Source organism: Bubalus kerabau, chromosome 11 (genome assembly GCF_029407905.1).
Source record: "Bubalus kerabau isolate K-KA32 ecotype Philippines breed swamp buffalo chromosome 11, PCC_UOA_SB_1v2, whole genome shotgun sequence".
Lineage (NCBI taxonomy): Eukaryota > Metazoa > Chordata > Mammalia > Artiodactyla > Bovidae > Bubalus > Bubalus kerabau.
This window is the reverse complement of record NC_073634.1, coordinates 98,789,688-98,802,704: the sequence shown is the minus strand read 5'-3', so window position 1 is coordinate 98,802,704 and position 13,017 is coordinate 98,789,688. Positions and strand designations below refer to the sequence as shown.

The window sequence follows — 13,017 nt, the reverse complement described above, 5'->3', positions numbered from 1 at the left end:
CTTTGTGTTTTTTCTTTTCTTTCTTGAGTTTGTTTATTGAAGTGTAATACACTTGCAGAAAAGTACGTGTATTTTAAGTATGTTTTTTGCAAACTGAACATTTTCATGGGGCTTGTACTTGCATGATAGAACATAGAGCACAGCAGCAACCCCTTTATATTCCTTCCTTTGGGCTTTTTAACTGTATATGAGCAGAGTGAAAAACTGAATTTTAGTGCATGAAAGGCTAGAGTTTCTTATATTGTCTTATTGGGATACAATAAACTTTCTCTTTACTCTTGAAGGTGTATCTTTCTGCCATGTACATATTAAGCTATTCATCCAAGTTGTCAGAGCCTTTTCATTTTCCCAGCCATGAATATCTTAATGGAGTATTTTTCCTGACTGAAAGTACCTTCTTGTAATATGTACGTAGTAAATAATCTCTTCTATCCACTCACTGTGTAAGAAAACACAGTCCAGACAGTGAGAAATGGATAAAATGAATGGTGTTTTGCTTATAATAGCTTTTGCATGTAGTTACAGTAGTAATGAAGTAAGAATGATGTTAGAAATAGCTTTGAAGACTGTCAGAAAATGATCAAAAGCCTAAGTGCTTGCAGGGTTCTAGTTACCATGGTGACTAAGACTGTCGAAGCAGGATGGAATACTTGGTGGGATTATATAAGGCAGCGTCTTGAGACATGTATTTCAGATATGCAGCTGTGTCTACCGGTAGTGTCCTTGACTTTTGAAACAGCACAGGCCCGCAGTCACTAATTATTTATCCCCAGGAGAGCAAATGCCCAAAGCCAAAATAAATGTTGGAAGCTATAAACAAACATACATACATACATATGCAAAGAAGTGCACCAAAGTGAAGTGTATTGGTCTTAAATAAAAATTATGGCAGAAATTTGTGTTAAACATTCTCCTTAATATTTCAGAATAAAGAAGAAATCATCACCAGTGCTTTCTTCAACAGCCTATTTTTAGGATGCCTTGGTTGCCGTGTAGGTAGGAAAGGATAAGTGAGGAATTAACAGTGTTTTCCCTTTGTGCCCTTTCTCCCCTCTCATGCTCTTTCCTCTCTCTTCCCTCTCTTTTTCTTCCTCTTTCTCCTCCTCCTTCACAATATTAATGCTTTCCTAGAGGCAAATTTACGCGGACAGGCAATAGTAAAGTGCATGTTATTTCAGAAGTAATACCCTAAACTATCTGTACAAGCTTGTGATACCTGCTTTTATTTTGTCTGGTTTGCTACCTGGAAACAGCTGCACTTGCAGTTGAGGTAGACGGCCACCAGGGTGCAGTAGATGTCGTGATCCTGTGATCTGGAAGGCCATTGACTGACAAAAAGTTAATGAGCCACAGATGTGGTTAAAAGTTTTTCTAGTAGCCAGATTTTAAAAATGTAAAACAAAGAAAAAAGCTCAAATTAATTTTAACAGTATATTTTATTTTATTCAGTATATCCAAAATATTTTCTTTCAACATGTAATCGATATAGAAAAAGTATTGAGATCTTTTACATTCTCTTTTTTTTATACCGAGTTTTTGAAGTACACTGAATAGTTTATACTTTCACACATTTCAGTTCAAATTAGCCATATTTCAAGTACTCAGTAGCCATACGTGGCTATTGGCCCAGGCAAAATTCCTCCCCCTTTTAGCTTCTGTCCTCAGAATGGTCCACTGTGCTTTCTGGTAAATACATGCTGGCTGTTTTGGGGATTTTCTTCTTCACGGTCCATCCTCTGTCCCCATGGTTTCTGGTCTGTCTTCCTGCACAGATGCTGATAGCCTTCAGGTCTTTTGGCTATTGGCGATTTGTTCCCACCCACTCGTATTTTGGGATTTGAAGGCTTCCTTATCACTTATTATATTAGTTTGCTAGGGCTATCATAACAAAATGCCACATACTAGGTAGCTTAAACAACGGAAATTTATTCTCTGACAGCTCTAGAGGCTGGAAATCCAAGATCAATATGTTGGTAGAGTTGGTTCATTCTGAGGCCTCTTCTCCTTGGTTTGCAAATGGCCATTTTCTTGCTCTGGCCTCAAGTGCATCCCAGGTGACTCTCTGTGAGCCCTAATCTCCTGCTTATTAGGACACAACTTGTTGTCAAAACAAGTCAAAATGTTGCTGTCAGTGGCATCCCAAGAGTGAGCTCCCAGAGAAGGACTTCACTAATGTAGAATCAAAATCTGGGTTGTTTTTCTCTATGGCAGAGAGGAGAGAGTATTAGATTACAGACTCAAAGGGGTTATGAATTTCAGTCATAGCTCAACAGTTTACTGGCCATGAGTTCCTGGGCAACCCATTTAAGCTCTCTGCTTCTCATTGTAGTATGTATGTGTATTTACATATATTTGCACATATCTGCCTGCAGTGCAGGAAATAGCAGGGACGGGGGAGCCTGGTGGGCTGCCGTCTGTGCGGTTACACAGAGTCTGACTCGACCGAAGTGACTTAGCAGCAGCAGCAGCAGCCCAGGTTCTGTCCCTGGGTTGGGAAGATCCCCTGGAAAAGGAGATGGCAACCCACTCCAGTACTCTTGCCTGGAGAATTCCATGGACAGAAGAGCCTGGAGGGCTACAGTCCATGGGGTCACAAAGAGTTGAACATGACTGAAGCGACTAACATTTTGCTGAAGAAGCCATGCATTTTAGGACCAGACTAAAGAAAGAGGAGCTAATGAAAGAGACCGTTAGAACAGAAAGAAGAAAGGACTACAAGATGCTGAAGAAGTGGTGAGCCAATAGGGAACCTCTAGGAAGGTGACCCTCTAAGGAGGACTGATCTGAGGACTAGAAAGTGGCTGTTGGATTTTAGGTGTCAGTAGGCATCAGTGTGGATGAATTCCATGGACAGAGGAGTCTAGTGGGCTACAGTTCATAGGGTTGTGAAGAGTCGGACGTAACTGAAGTGACTTAGCACGCACACATGCTACAGGTATCAGTGATCCTAGCTAATTCACTTTAGTAAAGATGGTTGATTTGTAGAAACTTGTAAGAAAGTTCCTATGATTTGACATCTCAACTTTACATTTGAATCATCTCTCAGAAGTAGGTTTAATCATCTCCACTACATTTCTTCTCATGTTCTCCCAACTTTTTGTTGATAAGAGTTGAGGATTTTAAAAGAGAGTGAGATTAGTGTCATACTTTCAGTTTCCTCTCAAGACTTGTGAAAAGAATATGACCAGCCAATTTATAACATAGGTGCCTTTGCAAAATGTGAAATATAAGGTCATTTAGCTTATGGGCTAATTCACACAGCCCCATTTAATTTAATTCCATGGACCATTAATTTCCCATCTCTACTGACAGTAATAATGACCAAATGATATATTCAGAGTTTAAAACTAGAATCAAGCTCTGAATAGTAGAGGAATTTATCTAAAACTCTTTATAAGGTACATTAGTTAATTTTGTTTAGACTCATCATATGAGAGTTGTTTGAATATTAGCTTCTATGTTATGTTTCACTAGAAAAAGGGTGACCATGGGACTTGTCCTTTAGGAGGTTTTTTTTAAAAAACTTAAACCGTATTTTGAAAAAGCAATTGCTGTCTTTATAGCTGATACTTCATATTGGAGTGGTAGATGCTGTAAATTCTTTCAATGAAAATAGTATAGAATCTAGTCAACATTGTTCACAGCTATAAATCAGAAAATACTTGTACATTACAACTTATGTTTGGAACCTTGTTCTAATCTTTTAGACCACTTTTTTGTGCTTTTAGCCTTCATGGAGAAGTCCCTTCCCCTAAAACCATTTCCACTAAACACCTGAAATTATGTAGTCATGAAATAAAATACTGAGCTCTAATTCTGTTTTCTCCCTTAATATGATGTATTACTTAGGTTTATTAAATCTGTCAGTTTTGAAAATGCAAAAGAACTTGTAGTTAAATGCCTAGTTGAAAATTTGCCTGGAGACTTTACATGGTATCTCACAAGCACTCAAGGGTTGTCAGTTTCCCTGAAGTTAATGTTGTCTAAAGCTTTTATATAAAATACAGTCTTCCTAGCAGTAACTACTTGATAAGAGTCTTAAAGATTCTAGCAGCAATTTCAATTTAAAAATAACTTATTAGCTCTTCCTAATGCAACGTCTCACTAGAGATCCATGGAGATGTAAAAAAGATAAAACTTGGGATGAATTTAGAAACTATCAGTAGTATCTATAGTTAACCTGTTCTGTAATCTGAAATGAGTTTCTCCTTATCCTAATAGGGTAATGGGAATAAATTTAAAACTGAAGTTACTAGCTCATTCTTGTAGTATATTAAAAGTTTGGGTAGAAAAACCTTTTGCTTTTTTCCTCATTGTCTTAACATCTGGTATGTATGTATGTATGTGAAGTTGCTCAGTCGTGTCCGACTCTTTGAGACCCCATGGACTGTAGCCTACAACGCTCCTCTGTCCATGGGATTTTCCAGGCAAGAGTACTGGAGTGGATTGCCATATCCTTCTCCAGGGGATCTTCCCGACCCAGGGATTGAACCCGGGTCTCCCGCATTGTAGGCAGATGTTTTACCATCTGAGCCACCAGGGAACATCTGGTACAGAAATGCAAATCTTCTTTTACTCATTCCACTTACAGAAATTTGCCTATTATTCATATCATATAACTCTTCAAGTTTATTAGTAGGATAATGTTTATTGCAGCATTTTTATGACAGGGAAAAGCTGGAAGCAGTGTAAATGTCCATCAGGAAGAGATTGGTTGAGTAAATTGATTCATTATATACTATATTATACACAGTAAATATTGATATAATTCTATATGCATTAAAGAAACATGTGATATATTAAATTAAAAAGGCATGTTACAGAATATTATATTTAGTGTGATCCCACTTATGTAAAACAATAGAAAGACTGACATATTTAAATGTATATAGAAAATGCATTTTTAATTGTGGTTATTTCTGGGGACTAGAAGGAAAAAGCAATAAGCTATTTTTTTATTTCTTGTTTTATACACTGTATAGTATTTTTGTTTTCTAAGAGACTTATTTTCAAAATTGAAAAAAAAGAAAAAGATAAAGTCTCTCACAGATTGTTTATAAAAGTCATTCCCTTCCCCTTGTCTATGGCCATGGTTATCTCCCTCTCACACTGACACTGGGCTGGGCCATGAATTTGCTTTGGCTGATGGGACAGTACAAATATGATGCAGAGACTTGGAAAGAAAATTGCACAACAGAGCCACCCTCTGTTTTGCTACTCTTGGGATCCTTGCAACCACCCTCGTGTAAACAGAGGTAGCCTGTTTTATGATGAGAAACACGTGGCCCGGCACCCTAGCCACCTGCCAGGCTGGACATTCAAGGGAGACCATCCACTACTGACTGTCCACAGTTGCATGAGTGAGATAAGTGTACCATGCTCTAATCAGTGAGTGATTATTATTCCTTTTTGACATGAAGTGCTCTCAAGATTTCGTTGACTCTATCTGTTTGGTTTAGGTTAGCCTCCATGTACCAATAGCTAAACCTACAATATTTTGAGACACTTCCCTCTTTCTCTTGTAGACTCTGTTACAAATACCTTGAGTTTATCAGGCTTCTACAAGACAGCCAAATCCTTTGATTCTTTCCCCACATCTATTTTGTCCCTTTGAAAGAATGTACTTGGGGCCACTTTCATAAACGTTTTCACAAGCTTTCATGAAGAGGTTTTCCCCTAGGGATGAGACTGTCTTAGGTGGCATTTATAGCTATCATTTCTCAGTTGGGTCTTTTACACCTAACACATTAAAAATTGTGCTTTTCAGTATTGAAAGTTCTGGAGTTTGTGGATTTCCTCTTTTCCTTTTCAGCCCTACTTGCAGCTAGTTCTTTAGTGAGTTTATCTTTCTGGTGTTTTGTGAAGTGTGTCTAATAGCATACTGTTCCCTGGTGTATTTGTATAAACCCACAAGTTCATTAGTCACATTATCTACTTTCCAAGTTATTGCAGGCAAATGCATTTTGCCTCTGTATTATATGTTAGCCTTCAGTAACAGTTTCAATCCCAGTGCCAGTGTCCCATACATATTTCTTAGGGCAATAACTCAGTCCTGGTTCTGGTTTCTTTTTTAGCAGCTTTTCCTAAATAAGGCTGCTGTAATAACTCCAAAATTTTAGTACCTTACTAGGGATTTCTTTCTGACTCTCATGTTAAGCTACAAGTTGTCTGCAGTTCTGAGGCCCCATTAAATGTGTTTGACTCTGTGTTCCAGGCTGAAGAACAGCCTTATCTTGGTCTTAGTTCAGAGAGAAAAGTAAAAATGCTGAATCATGTAATACTTCTTATATCTTCTTCTCAGACATGTTGTAGATAACTTACATTTCATTGGCCAAAGCAAGTTATATAACCAAGCCCAAGGACAAGGATATATAGTTTCACGTTTGGGAGGGGCGGGAACAGTTGAGAACACCACCACCACCTGCATATCCACTTCTAGATTTACTCCCGAAAGCAGTGTTTTTCCAAGTGCTAGGTTCTTAGCTGAAGACAGACGTGGAAGTTAACAGTATATAAGATCACCCAAGGTCAGAGGAGAGGATCTACAGAGGAGATGAAGAATGAACTGTTAGAGGCAGGAAAGAGAAACAAGAAAGAACGTGTCCTGGACCCCCCACAATACAACTGTTTTTGCTCTAAAAATTGTAACTTTTAAAAATAAATAAGTCTGAATTGAAAATGCTTTAAATCTGTCCAGTTTGTATCATCACAAGACTTAATTTCCAAGGAGTATCTGAGTTTTAAAATTAATAGATGTTTACTTGTCATTACAGAGATTTGCCACAATATGGACAGAAGCAGTGGCAGTCCTATTTTGGAAGAACTTTTGATGTTTACACCAAACTCTGGAAATTCCAGCAGCAGCATCGGTAAAGAATTTTTAAAGTTTTTTTTTGTTAGTCACAGTTTTGACCATTACTACCTCAGTGCTTTTTATCTCTTCGTGTATCTCATTTCATCTTTGTTACCAAAAGAAAATAAATTGATTTTTTCCCCTATTTATTTAAGTTTTTCAAGTGTAATAGTATCTGACTTTTAAAGACAATATCATATTTGAAATGATTCAGATTAAGTAGGTAGGCAGATTCATGATTTCATCCTGAAATAGGTATTGTTTATTGGCCAAAGCTATTGGGGGAGGGGGTTGCTTCTAATTTCCATGAACGTAGCTCAGAGAAGTTTATTTTTGTATTTCAGTATACTCTAAATAGACACTTTATAAATGGTTTTTGAATTTGAGTGCTTATGTTAAAATCTCATGAAAAATTCATGAATTTCAGTTTATGTACTCAAAATTCCATGATGAACTGGGTGATACTCTATCCTGTGAAATTAACACATTTGGTTATTTTTGAAATTTATAGTCTCTCATTTCTATTTTCTTATCTCCTATGTAAAACAGACAAGTCTTGGATAATCGATACGGCTTGAAGCGGTGGCAAATAGGGGAAATTGCTTCTAAGATTGGGCAGCTATACTACCATTATTAGTAAGTGAACTGCAAATGGGAAAAATAAAGCGTTCTCTGGATTTAAACACAGCATGCAGAAGTGTGCATCAGTACATATCCAGTAGGAGGGAAAGCGGACGAGTTACACTTGAAATTCTAATAGTTCAGATCATCTTGATTAAGACAGCATTTTAAAGTGACCTTCCATAATCAAAGTGACATTATTTGCTTCAAAGGCTCACCTTCCAAACAGTTCATTTGGTCAGATTCATTTGTAAACTTAAAGGAGTATGACCTTTGGTTTTAGATAAGAAAAATACTAAATGAATTTATGGTTCTTAATGGCTTCACTTGAATCTTGATCCTTTCCGGAGACATAACATAACTGGTATGTTTGTTTGAATGAGTGGTTTTCAGGAGGATACTTTAAAACCAATCCTTGTATGCTATGTCTGAAAAGTACATGAAGTCAATAAAGATATTTTGACTACATCTGTATAGTCCCACCCATGTGTCAATGAAAGAAGAGAGCTCCATTTAGGATCCAGACATCGCATTATCATTAAGTTGTATCAGGCATTTCACAAAAGGCTTGGACCATTTGTAGTTTAGTTGGCCAGAAAATTCCTTCCTCTTCCTGTCTTTTGGCATGCCACTCAGATTCCCACCATTAAAATCACTTTTCCTGGTAGAATGTTTTCTTAAGAAATCCATTGTAAAACTAGCGATGTTATTGTGTGTAACTATGTGCTGTGCTTAGTCACTAAGTCATGTCCAACTCTTTGCACCCCCATGGACTATATAGCCTGCCAGGCTCCTCTGTCCATGGTGATTCTCCAGGCAAGAATACTGGAGTGGGTTGCCATGCCCTCCTCTAGGGAATCTCCCCAACCCAGGGATTGAACCCAGGTCTTCCACATTACAGGTAGATTCTTTACCGTCTGAGCCACCAGGGAATCCCAAGAATACGGGATTGGGTAGCCTAATGCCTTCTCCAGCAGATCTTCCCAACCCAGGAACTGAACTGGGGTCTTCTGCATTGAAGGTGGATTCTTTACCAGCTGAGCTACCAACTATACTTCAATTAAAAAAAAAAAAACAAACTAGAAATGTTGAATAAAAAATTCAACTTATCAGCATCCTATGAAGATTAACACGGATCAGGGTCCATTTGTCAGTCCACTGGTCCCAGGCCTTTAATCCCAGGAAAGATTTAAGTGAGTAGAATGCTGTTTGGAGAAGCCCTTCGAAGAATGAGAATAATGTGTACTTTGGGTTGCTATCAAAAAAGGCTTGGGAGCAGAGGGGAGGTATTTTTTTTTTTAATTATAATTATTATTCTTTTCATACATCTTATGGGTAATATGATTATTGCTTTGGTGATTCAAATCTAGTGTAGTCGTTCCCATCCCTTCCAGTAGAGGAAGAGAGGAGTAACAAAACAAGTATTTATCATGGTGAAGAGTCTGAGACACTGTCATACTTAAGATTTTCTTTCTCTCTCATAGCCTACGCACATCTGAGACCAGCTATCTGAATGAGGCTTTCTCCTTCTATTCTGCAATCAGACAGAGATCTTACTATTCTCAAGTCAATAAAGAGGACAGGTATGCACCTACTGTTTTAGAAAGAGGAAGATAAAGCACTGAAACTTTTTAGTGTGTGGAAATTAGGCAGAAAAGCACACATTTGTTTATAACTTTTATTCATTTAATGGGCTTTATTGAGTGCCTGCTATATATGAGGCCTTCTTAAGCATATGGAAGTGTGTTACCTAAAAGCAGTAAATATCATGGATGTTGTGAGAGATGTCACAATACCAGGGTAGGGTCAGAGCCCAAAGAAGGGTGGGTTATTTCTTTATCAGAGATTGGGGTCACATGAAGTTTCATAGAAAAGAAACAGCTCCAAAATGAGGCTTAGCTGATACCTTTGTTCTGTAGCCTATATCATCTTAGTTTGTATACATTCAAAACCTATTGGAAACTGCCACATAGGGACTAAAGAAAAATGTATAATGGTGTTTGATTTTTCTTTTATAAATCCAATACCATTTTACAGTCATGTAGCTTCACTGTTATGGAAAAAAAATCATGTTAAAGTTATTCATCCCCACTTATTATGTGTCCGGCTTGGGTTGGAGAAGAAAATGAAAAGAAACTGGACAGTCATCTTTTTTAGATGATTACCTTTTCATGGGAGTCTCAGACACATTTGGGGGTACAGGTAGATTCAGATGAGGATAGAGTTGTTGAAATCAGGAATCTGCTGGAGAATCTTTGTTGCTAGGATTCAAGAATTGTTGAAAGATCTGAATATTCTCCCTACTCCCAGTAACAGAACTCACAGTCATTATCTAAGTGAAAAGATTGTATTCTGTTAGAAAAAGAATAAAATGTAGTTTTGACATTTTTCTAGAGAATACTTTGTGGTTGGCTGTCATAAGCTTTCCAGCTAAATAGCAACATTTTGGGGAAAGCCCCACTCTGGTAAATCCCCTTCATTCCCTTGCAAATCTTGTTCCGACTTGTCTGGAGAAATTTGCTTGAAACAAGGTATGTAGACGCTGAATTCTACATTTTCCCCCAAGGTTTTTTTGGCTTTGCCTTCATGAAATTGCATCAGTTACTTTTCTTTCAGAATTTCTTATGGCTTGCTTCACATATTTTCACTACAGATACATTTCTTCCAAGTCCCTTTTTTTTTTTGCATTCATGTTATATAATTTCTCTGAATTCTTGGTGAGATAAATTATCTCTCAAAAATACAGAAGGGGTATGTAACACTTTATTGAGTGAAAAATACATATAAGCAAAGAACTATTTTAAGCAATAGTAAAATACCTTGTATAATTCACTTTTATGCATTTTCTAATTTGACACAAGGGAAATTGGTCTTAGGTCCCTTGGCTTAAAACCCAATAGTTTGACTTAATAAAATCACTTACTGTCCTAAGAGCAAACCAGCCCATATGACTTGTTTCTCTGTGCTGCCTCCTAGAGCTGGGCAGATGAACTGAGCTAGAATCGTTTGGAACCAGGACGATGAAATCTCTTAGGCTCAGAATCAAACTAACTTAGAATCAAAGGCCACTTCAGTATATAAAATCTTGATTTTGTTCCCTGTACTTTAGGAAGGAGTTTGTTCAGTTCGTAAAATTGGTTGTTTCTTAGTTCACACAGGGCTGGGGGGCCATCAAGGTAGCAGTTGGTGACAGCTGCTAAAACCAACAGCTGGTAGATTAACACTAAAGAAGAAAGTAGTCCACAGTTTCACCGTTGCTTTAAGAGGCATCTCTCCTCCAGAGGTCAAGTTCTCCCTGCATTGTCTCAGTACCGAAGGAATATGTCAAAGCCAGGAGGAGTGGTACGTTCCACCGATCAGCACGGTGACTGCCTGTCACCAAATACAAACAGCTCTCAGAATGTCTCTGTTCCACGGCCTGTCCTGTTGAGTGTAGGAGACGTTTGCACATAATCACTTGTCCGAGCTGTAAGCCCCAGTGGTTATGAAGGACGAAGGCTGAACCTGATTAGAGTTAAGATATGGAGAAGGTGAAGTTTCTGAGCGTACAGAGGCTGGAGGGAGACGTTGCAGTCTCGAAAAACAATTTCTCAGGCAGATGTGTCAAGAGTCAGCATCTTACAATTAGGGGTCCTAGCAGGTTGGACAAGGCTGCAATTCTGGCATGCCAGAAGGACTTTGTCATAGAGAATCTTGATGGCCCCTCTGGCAGTGACAGTACTGGAGTTTTGTTTGATAGTGGAAAATGTGGATCTGAACTTGAAAACTTGGCCGCATCCCAGTCTTGATGCTTATGAGGAGGACTTGATGTGGACCCTTCCCAGTGAGATTCACATGAGGACTTCTTCTGCAGCAGGCAGGGCTGGGGGCCGTCATTCAAGTTTTCATGCTTGATAGGATTGTCTCTCAAGTGTATTGAGTGGATGACCTCGTATTTTCCTGCCTACTGTCGTCTCGTCTTCCTATTTATAGTCTTAATATAAACATTACTCTCTCTGGGAAGCCTTCTCTCACCAAGATCCAGTCCTGTGGGCTCAAATAGCATGTTTTGTTTCTCCTATTGATGCTGCCAAAATCTTGACTTTCTCTGCCCTCTGAAGCCGAATTAAAAAAATATGGAGACAGAGTTTGGAGGAAATAGAAAGGTGGCTTAAAATCCTCAGCCAGCCTAGGGGAGAACACAGTAGGCTTCTGCCTCCAGAACTGTGTCATTCCCCCGCCCCGTGAAGAATCTGGGGCAGAAAAGCAAATTTAGTTACAGGCTGCAGATTAGGAATGGTTAAAATAAAAACTAGGTGTGACCAGGCCTGCTCCCTCTTCTCTTTCTTCATTCTCAGGGAAGAAAAGAAAAACGCATTCCTCTTCTTTTCCTTTTCACTGCAGCGCTATCATTGTAATATTTATTCCACTGTTTTAAGTATTTATCTGTCTCCTCTATATTTTACATACGTTTCTGTCTATAAGATCTGTGAGGAAGGGACTATGATATCGTTTCTTTTTTTAATAATTTTAATCTACTATTTAACATGGTACGTGGTGCATCTAAGTTTCAGTAGATAGTTGTTGAATAAATTAATGTATGAATGAACAATGTAATGAATCATTGGTAAAAAATGTATTTAAAAACTATAGATTATATGAAACAGTGTTTATAACTGTGCAAAACAGGACCAAAAGAGTTTAAAAACTATCAGAAAGTTAGAAAAATCAAGTCACATAATTTTGTTTTTAATCTAATGAATAATTTTCCTTTTATCTACCACAGACCTGAGTTGGTAGTTAAGAAGCTACGATACTATGCAAGATTTATAGTAGTTTGTCTTCTTCTCAACAAAATGGATGTTGTGAAGGATCTGGTAAAGGTAAATGTATTTTAATTAAAATCTTGTTTTCTAATTATTTTTTGGTAATTTTGTTTTTTTAAATAGATATGGTTAAAATAATTTTGATAATCTAAATCATTACAACTTTCAGAGCATGGTAACTTCTGACAAGGGTAATGACAAAAAATTTTTGCAGCTCTCTTCATGTTTCAAACACACTTACCAGAGATAATTGTATTAATTTCTTGCTTTTGTCCCCTCAGCTCATTTTACATTTCATCATTCATTAATGAATGGTTGGCAAATGCAAACAAAAGTTAAAATATGTAGTTTAAGATAAAATAATTGAAAAATTAGGTTAAGAACAAGTACAGAATGTTTTATAAAGGTGTTGTGTGAATGAATTTTGGTTATTCCTTCTTTTAGTATGTCTTCTTCATTCTGTCCTTCATTAATTCAGGTAATCAGAGTTAACTGCATTCTACATTCACTTAATATATGTAATTATTCCTTGCTACTTTCTGGTTACACTCTGTATTCAGTTAGTGATTTCAGTGGCATACGTCTTGATTTTTTTGGTGCTTAAGTATAACATGCTAGTTTTTTTTAATTGAAGTGCAGTTGATTTACAGTATTGTCTTATTTTCAGGTATAAAGCAGAGGGATTCAGTATAACATGCTAGTGTTTTGGGTTTTTTTTTAATGAAGTATAGTTAATTT

General features: G+C 37.5%; 1 protein-coding gene across 4 annotated transcripts in view; it reads left to right on the top strand.

The window, feature by feature from the left end:
• SCAI (suppressor of cancer cell invasion) overlaps positions 1-13,017 on the top strand; it is a 122,341-nt gene that overhangs the window by 66,129 nt on the left and 43,195 nt on the right. For all 4 annotated transcript variants that reach the window (XM_055541125.1, XM_055541124.1, XM_055541127.1 and 1 more), the window contains 4 exons: positions 6,774-6,869; positions 7,403-7,489; positions 8,959-9,057; positions 12,240-12,336. In XM_055541125.1, the coding sequence (XP_055397100.1) occupies positions 6,774-6,869; positions 7,403-7,489; positions 8,959-9,057; positions 12,240-12,336 (379 nt within the window). The remainder of the gene's footprint in view (positions 1-6,773; positions 6,870-7,402; positions 7,490-8,958; positions 9,058-12,239; positions 12,337-13,017) is intronic.